Source organism: Lepidothrix coronata, unplaced genomic scaffold (assembly GCF_001604755.1).
Source record: "Lepidothrix coronata isolate B3197 unplaced genomic scaffold, Lepidothrix_coronata-1.0 Scaffold20, whole genome shotgun sequence".
Classification (NCBI taxonomy): domain Eukaryota; kingdom Metazoa; phylum Chordata; class Aves; order Passeriformes; family Pipridae; genus Lepidothrix; species Lepidothrix coronata.
The window spans coordinates 2,018,744-2,027,361 of NW_016690200.1; the positions used below are offsets into that span (position 1 = coordinate 2,018,744).

Sequence of the window (8,618 nt, forward strand, 5' to 3'; positions counted from 1 at the left end):
TATAGACAGAGAAAATGGCTGTACCAAATGTTCTCCCTTCTTCTGCATTTGCTGATAGCAATAATTTCTGTCAATAAGTGTGAGTTGGCTGTACAACGCATCTATTTTTCACGAATTTTTTAAAAGGCTCTTTTCACGTCTGCTAGAAGATTTCTTTTTTAGGAATCTATGAAGTTGACAAAGTGAGATCCACTAAATTAAAGTGACAAAATAGATGGGTTATCTCAGTAATTGTTCTGTTCCCACTGTTTAGTTGCAAAGTATGCAAAAAATTCTGTCTTAAAAAGTAAATCCAGAGCACTCCAAACAAAAAAGAAATCATAACGAAAGGCTGAAGTGACATTTAGAGTCACAATGCTTTATTTCTGCCATTGCAGTAACTCTCTCTTTATGTGCCATTAAACCTTCTTGGAATATAACACTTTCACAGTTGCTTCTGAGTATCTTCCAGTCATTTCTCTAACAGAGTTTATACAAATTAAAGCTGAAATTTTCTAATCAGTCTCAGCAAATGAAGACATCATCATCAGCCGTTGTCAGTGGGATCTTTTGAATATTGCACCCATACTACTTATTTTGATTAGGAGCTGTAAGTCCTCTATTTCACATAGGCCTCTTGGGAGGCCTCCATCTTAGGCTCAAATGAAGGAAGAATATCCTTAAGACAGATAGTAAAATGTACACTGCTAATCTATGCCTAAAACTCAGCTTAGTTACCCCTTGGTTGACAGTCTAGAGACAGGAGATATTAATAACATTTTTTCTGTAACTACCATGAACATATCTATTGGTTTACACAACAATAATCTGTCAATGGTCAATTATGCTGACAATGTACCATTTGAAGTTAGATGAGATTAATTCTGCCCAGAAACTCCACATATCATCTGTGGAAATTACCTAACCTTAAATATTACATAGTGTGGATTTCATGTCCTCCCAGAAGGTTTATACTCCCTGTTCTCACCACATGTAAATCCACAATCCACCCCCCACCTCAAGAAGGCATATGATACCAAGTCAATTAATACTTCCTCCTTGAGTAATTAATACTCACACCTGACTAAAATACTGTGCGGATACCTTACCTATTGCTCAAAGACGTTTTTGTTGTGACTGTTTCTATCACAATAACCAGTCTTTAAATTTACAGCTCATCACTGGCCCTTGCTACTTGATTGTTCAGTGTCCTGCAATTCAATTCTTTGCTTGTTATTCTTGCACTGCTTTTTAGTCAGTGTTCTGGCCCTGCTTTAGCCCTTTAGCCCCTGGAGTCTCATAACCCTTAGCTACACCAAGAGACTGTGGCTGTCATTAGCCAGTGTCAATAAGATCATATTGTTTTGAGTAAAGGTTGGTGCCTATACTTATAATGGATGTTACACACAGTTAACCCAAATATATGATGCCCATTTACCAGCTTTTTATCTTTATGTCCAACCATTTGTAACCAGGAAAATGAGGAATAATAAGACTTTCAGTTATAGGAGGAAAAAAAGTGAAGTTTCTATGTCTATAGCTCCAGCCTTCTCTATATTTCCAGCACTCCCCCTTCTATGTAAGCATGGCATCAATACTTAAGGTAAGTCAGATTACACAATTCATTTACTTGCAGGTCTTAGCAGACAGATTTATAAAAACAAACAAACTAGAACAACAACAAAACTAATACACATAAACTTTCACTTTATGGACATCTTTGTCTTCACATTCTCTCTGCTTGTTGTAATAGAAGAATGTATTGTCCCTTCTCTGAAGTTTCTTAATGAATCCGGTTTCTGGCCAACATTCTACCTACAAATAGAATAAAAAGGATATAAATTCACCTGAACACGCTCACATTAAACCAGGTTTGTGCATTATCTTGCAAGGAATATAGGGTGTACTTCCATGGGAAAACCTCATTTGCATCTAAATACTGCTTTTCTATTAATTTGCTGAACTTTTAAAACCAGATTAAGAACGAGGTGTCAGAAACCAGTTTTCAGGTTTACTACAAAGAGTTATGTGACCCAGAAAGTCTAGAAATGGATATCCAAGGATATTTGATGGACAAATTTAAAATTGAACTAGTAAAAGCTTTTAAAATACCTTGTCCAGGAATATAATGTTGATGCTATTCAGTTATTGAGTAACCTGGGAGGCTGAAAGATTCCATTTTTGTAAAACTGACATTTACTTAAAGGTTTCTTCCTGACCTTGAAAAACATGCTTCTTCATGAAAATAAAGTCAGCTGTATCTCTCACAGCAGGATCGGTCCTGCATGAAACAAACCAGCACTCCCCTGGTGCTCTTCAGTGTTGCACAGTGTGAAGCTTTAAACTAAACTAAAGGCTTGAGCACTTGCATGTTCAACAGCTTTATGGCTTTAGTAGCTCTTTGCAGCTTCAACACCTGTGAACTGCTTCTGATCAAACTGAATCTCATTTCTCTTCCAGACAGGGCTGACAACAGGATGTCAAACTAGAGCCTTCTCTAATTGGAGAGTCCCAGAAGTGGTTTCATCACTTACCTTACTGCTTAAAGGCATACAGCTGTGTTACTTACATTGTTTGTCTAAACATAACAGCCTTAATCTTCATTCTGCCTACATTATAATTGCATCATTAATAGCAGCTGCATTATAGAAACCTAATATAGGGTAAACAAGACATTTCAGAAAGAGAATCACTGCCAGGCCCTGGCAGGTTGGAACAGAACACACGCTCATTTTACAATGAGTCTGTGGTGTTCTTTAATGTTCCTCAGGGTTTAATTGCCAATGGTTGTGCCCTGACATAAATCTTAAACGCACAGATCCTACCACACTAATTACAGGATTTCCTTCTGCAGTTATTGGAATTTACACCACAGCCTTTGCAGTGGTAACTGAGCCCACAACAAAATAATAAACTGTATCTTACGCACACCAATGTTTTGCTGTGTTGTGACGAGTAGTGTGTGATGATTAACTGGATGAGGAGTGACCTTCTCAGGAACATTCTGCTCTTTCTTATGTGCAGAGGATTTTAAGATCTTTTAAAAGTGAATTTTTCATACTGTATTTGCTGTTTTGGAAGATAAATTACAGACCTCTGATAAAGATGGTGTGCTTGCTGTATTAACCTCTTGGTTGCTATTTTGAACCTCAAGTAGCTACCAAATGCCTGGCCATTACTCAATAGCTCAATGGCCAATACTCAGAGGAACAAGTCCTTGGTGTTGACAAAAGCCTGTATCACAGCTGCTTTTACCACAGCTGGCATCAAATATTTCCACTGTGGAAATATTCCCCTTCCAACAGAGGTCAAGTTTTGAGTGTGCACGAAGTCTGTGCTGTCACACGATCCAACTGCTGAAGCTGGTGATAGTGACCCAGGACTGACTCCTTGGACAACAAACAAGTTTCCCCATCAAAGCCATTGACAGACTAATGGGGAAACTTCAGAGAACTCACTTTGAAATATTGCCTTCCTCAATGCTGAATTATTCCCTTTAGTTATCAGCTACATCTATTCAAAGAAATCTGTGATGCTTCTAAATGCATAAGAGAGGGGGAACAAAAACAGCTCAAGAATTCAAGTCAGACCTGTGAGGAAAAACACTGTATCAGAACCCAGCCTAAATGAAAGGAAATAAGCAGCACCTCCATTTTTATTTAAGCATTTAACATGGGACAGAAGTTTAAAGTAATAACCCTTGCAAAGTCCTAAATCTTACCACATCAACTTGTTTTACTTGTTTATATTCCACCTCATCTCTGTATCCAGCTTGCTGGAATCTGTATAAATTCTCTACATCATCTGACCATGTTTTGGCACGATGCATAGATTTTGGTTTGATGTCAGCTTTAGCCATGACTCCAGGAACTTCAGACTTCTTCCTGAAATTAGATTTTAAAAAAATAAATAGAGAAGATAGAAGTAGGTGATTTTGATGGGGATATACAGAAATGGGGATATACAGAAATGGGTAAAACGAAATTTTAAAATAAGGGAATTACAGACCTCAAAGACTGAGTTAAAAAAAAAAAAAGTGATAAGCAGTTGGAATCAAATTAAATACACTATTTGATCTCAAACCCAACTTACCTATACCTCAATATACACCCTGACTTAATCTACTAAAATTTAATTGTGCATATTGATGCATTAAAAAAAAATAGCGATTTTTAAATTTCACATCTTTGCAGTTGCTGTCCTTTTGGGACAGAGAGTTTTTCTGTTTTTTTCTCTCTTCCTCCTGTAGCGACACCAAACTGAGAGACACAGAATGAAGATCTGGGCTGTTCCTGAAGAACAGCAAACACTCAGGATGGGAGAGGAAGAGAAAGGAGAAATGCATGGCCAGTCACATGGCCACAGTGCAGATGAGAGACAAGAGGTCTTGAGAGAGAAACCAGATAGAGACAAAGCACACAACCTACCAAAATTCACCCTCTTCTACCCTTGCCCAATCAAAACCTGCATTGACTGCCACTGACTTCCTCCTCACACAAAACACATTTGTTCAGTTTGCTAAGAAATAGTAAATAGATTAATCACCTGCTAAACCTGAACAGAGCAGAACTGGGACAAGAGGAAACTTAAACTGTAAAAAAACAAAAACAAAAACAAAACCCAAACAACCTCCCCCAAAAAACCCAAACAAACCAAAAACTATCACAACAAAAAAGGTAAACTCACTAGGGAAACATCTCAACTTTATGTAAAAAATAAGAATCATTTGACTTCCACCTTATATCTAAATTTTACTGCATTTGCTTGAATGTATCTTATTCTGCTACTAAAACAGAACTTCTGTTGCATCTGCAAGCAAAATACACACAACACTGTCATGGCTAGCAGGTATGATCAGAGATGGTGACATTACAAAACTAGGAAAGGACTCAAGCTTCAGCTCCATAATTAGGAAGGCATGTTCAAGGAATGAGAGACAGATTCTGAGAGGGAGAACACAGCCTCCCTCCTTGTGAGTAGTATGCTGCCTCCAAACCCTGTGCACTGAGTAAAATTTCCTTACTTAGCCAGTTCCTATTTCAACTGAGAGCTTGAGAAGCTGAATGCTGGAATCTTATCAAATGCACAAATGGCACTGGTCTGTTAGAAATGCAGAAATTAGAAAAAAAACTCGCAACACAGCATACAAATCTTCAGGGAAATTACATGAAGAATTGTTGTTACCATAGTATGAAACTAGCAGAATTCTGCATCTCTGTCATCTGACTGTATGACAGTCATCAGCAAACAAAGAAAGGGCCTTTCATCTCTTACACTTTAATAAAGATCAATAAAAATATGCACAAGGGCTCTTTTCTGGCAACAGTAAACTATTTCTTGCAGTTCAGCACTCCAAGCATTCTTTTACCAGGCTCTGCATCATTTTGCAATTGAAAGCAACCATTTACTAAAATCAAAATGTAGTTTTCCCACCCAGTTATGAGGTGTCACATACAAATTAACAGGATAAGCACATATCCTTATTTTAAATCTTTAGGGTAGTCTTGAGATATCCATCTCAACATAATTTTTTTTCTCCTGTGCTGCAAAGGGCTCTTTTGTAGCCATCACAGAATTTTTTTCAAGCCCTGCATATGCTCATCAGTGTTTGATGAGAACTGTTGTCAGTCAGTATTGACCTTAGACAGTCAGTATGATTAGCAATAACATTAGATCTTAATAAATTATAAACCGTGATGAATGTAAGGGTGTTGTGATAACTTACATGTTACTACTGTTATGTACTTCTTGAGAGGATATGCTGGATTCACCTAATGAATGTGCTTCTTCAAGACATCCAGATAGGTCTGCTGCTTCCTGAGTCACCATTAATTCAGGGTGCCTGTCCACAGGCTTTCCTGCTCAAAAAACAGATATAAAGGTCATATATTGAAAGTTCCAGCTTGGTGACTTCAAATAACAAAAGCACCATCCTGATATTGGGCTGTTATTTAAAAATTTGTACTCTTTGTCTATTTTAGTGTGTCCAAGGTCCATGGACAGAGCTGTTTTCATTGCACCAGAGCAGGATACAGCTGTACTCCAGCCAGGAATTCAGGGACGAGACAAAAGACAACAGATAGATAAAGGCAAATGAAAGAATTCAAGAGAGTGGTAAGAAAATATTCAGCCTAATACCAGTAGTTTTCATTTAAAAAGAATTGTTGAACAGTGAAGTGGACTTGATTAAAAGATGACAGTGTTTGCCTACTCTTCATTTAGGGTAAACAGTGAAATTTCATATATCTCTGTTTTGGCTTTAGGAACACATTTACTAATTTAATCATAACACAATTACTGTGGAATCCTGACTAGCCTGGGCTGGCATATAGTGGTTTCCTTAACAGTTACAGAAGGGTTTGTGGGAGGAGAATGTCTGCTCCTTAAGGGCATCTGCTCAAGGACCATTTTAAGTGCAGTAAGGGATTACAGGAAAGGGAGGAAGCCATAAAACAAGAATATATGGGGACTCAAACCTGAGCAGTAAATGAGGGACGTGGTGATGAGAACCAAACCTCGTCAGTCACATTAATTGATGGGGCAGGAGAGGAGTGCGAGAATGTTTATTCCAGTAAGGTTCTCTGATCAGAGCCCCTTGTCAATTGGGAAATTAGGGAAAAGGGGGGAAAACAGAAACAAAATATAAAGAGACAAGGACCTGACAAAAAAAGAAAGACCATGACAAGAAACAAACCTCACCACTCACACCGGTGGATGGGCTATCAAGAAACTATATACAGGCACCCGGAAGAGCAGCCTGGACTTTGCACGGATAGGACGGTGAACCGGGGGGACCCAGACTTGGAGAGGTGTGGGAATCCATGGAGTGGTACAGACCTGTGAGGAATGTGTGCCTGGCTGAGCCCCATGCCTGATCAGCACAGATTGTCCTACCCTATTGTATCTTCTTAAATCTTAAGCATCTCTGTGCATAATCTCACTTTGTATCCCATATATGTGTGTGATGAAGGACAAAGTGCCAGCTGCTGGTGAGACCTGTGTGTGAGTGAACACTGGTGCCAGCTCCTGGAGTCAGACTTGGGGCAAGGGCACCTCTGGCCTATGATGTCAACTGCTAGCTCAGGTGGGGGGCTTTAACTTCCAGCCACTGGAGCAGGAACAGGATGTGTCTGAAAAATGAGCTGCTGTTGTGAGTGAGGGGCTCCATGTCAACATGGAGCAGGGCTCTGAGTCACAGTTTGTGTGCCTGGTGCTGGATACTGGGGAGAAGCATCATCTGTATCTTCACCAGCTTTGGTAATCCTAGGTGCTGGATACTGGGGAGACGCATTGTCTGTATCTTCACCAGCTTTGGCAATCCTTTGGTAATCCTAACACACCCATGTTTATCAGCAAATTTTAAGATGAAGGGTAGGGGCACCTTGGGTCCAGGACAGGCGGCCCTGCAGCATCTTCAGCCCAGGCAGGAGCCCCACGTTCCCATGCAGGAGAGACTCTGGACCAGAGCAGCAGGAGGAGACGGCTGTGTTTCCTACATCACTTACCTCGAGTCAGCAAACACAGGGCCTGTTTGGGGTCCCAGAAAAGTCACTAAGAGATTTCACAGAATCCTTGAATGGTTTGGGTTGGAAGGGACCTTAAAGACCTCATTCCAAACCCCCAGCCATTGGCAGGGACACCTCTCACTGGACCAGGTTGCTCCAAGCCCTGTCCAACCTGGTCTTGAACCTTTCCAGGGATGAGGCTGCCACGACTTCTCTGAGAAGCCTTTTCCAGCGTCTTGCTGCCCTCTTTGTAAAAAAATTTCTTGCTAATATCTAACCTAAGCTTCCCCTCTTCCACGGAATCATAGAATCAGCCAGGTTGGAAAAGACCTCAGAGACCATCAAGTCCAACCCTTGATCCAACACCACTGTGGTTCCCAGACCATGGCACTAAGTGCCACATCCAGTCTCATCTTAAAAACCTCCAAGGATGGAGAATCCACCACTTCCCTGGGCAGCCCATTCCAATGCCTGATTACCCTTTCTATAAAGAATTTTTTCCTAATATCTAATCTAAACCTCCCCTGGCAGAGCTTAAGACCATGCCTTCTTGTCTTGCTGATAGCTACCTGGGAGAAGAGATCAACTCCCACCTGGCTGCAACCTCCTTTCAGGGAGTTATAGAGAGTGATGAGGTCTCCCCTGAGCCTCCTCTTCTCCAGGCTGAACAACCCCAGCTACCTCAGCCTCTCCTCATAGGACTTGTGTTCGGGTCCCTTCATCAGCCTTGTTGCTCTTCTCTGGACCTGGTCCAGCACCTCAATATCCTTCCTGAACAGGGGGGCCCAGAACTGGGCAGAATCTACAAGACAGCTGCTCGTACGCGCCGAGGTGCGCAGGCTGACGTCTCGTCCCGATGTGACAGCGCTGTGACCGCAACCCCGCGCTGCTCCCACAGCCACCCGCCCACCCAGCCCTTAAGAGGGCCCACCTCGCTTCGAGAACCGCCAGCCAGGGGATCTTCTCCCAGGCGAGGCGGGGCGGAGCGGCTGCCGAGGCGCGATGGCAGCGGCGCCTCTCAGGGCAGCTCCCCCCAGCCCCGCCCCGGGTCCCCTCACGCGGGTCCCCCCTCACGACGCCAACGGTCGCCAGGCAACCGCCCGCCATGGCCGCTTTAAAAGGGCCGTGCCCGCC

At 41.7% G+C, this 8,618-nt stretch overlaps 1 protein-coding gene across 1 annotated transcript; it reads right to left on the reverse strand.

Annotated features, from left to right (window-relative positions):
- Positions 1-337: 337 nt before the first annotated feature.
- MEIG1 (meiosis/spermiogenesis associated 1) lies at positions 338-8,561 on the reverse strand. Its single transcript, XM_017807797.1, has 4 exons — positions 8,416-8,561; positions 5,705-5,837; positions 3,701-3,863; positions 338-1,794 (listed from the first exon to the last, which is right to left on the reverse strand). The coding sequence occupies exons 2-4, from the start codon at positions 5,806-5,808 to the stop codon at positions 1,666-1,668; spliced, it is 396 nt and encodes a 131-aa protein (XP_017663286.1). The 5' UTR covers positions 5,809-5,837; positions 8,416-8,561; the 3' UTR covers positions 338-1,665.
- Between the last annotated feature and the right edge of the window lie 57 nt (positions 8,562-8,618).

Coding starts and splice junctions, on each gene's coding strand:
- MEIG1 (XM_017807797.1), bottom strand. CDS start 5,808: ATGGTGACTCAGGAAGCAGCAGACCTATCTGGATGTCTTGAAGAAGCA. Junction 3,864..5,704: donor GTACATAACAGTAGTAACAT/GTAAGTTATCAC, acceptor ATCTAATTTCAG/GAAGAAGTCTGAAGTTCCTG. Junction 1,795..3,700: donor AAGTAAAACAAGTTGATGTG/GTAAGATTTAGG, acceptor TTCTATTTGTAG/GTAGAATGTTGGCCAGAAAC.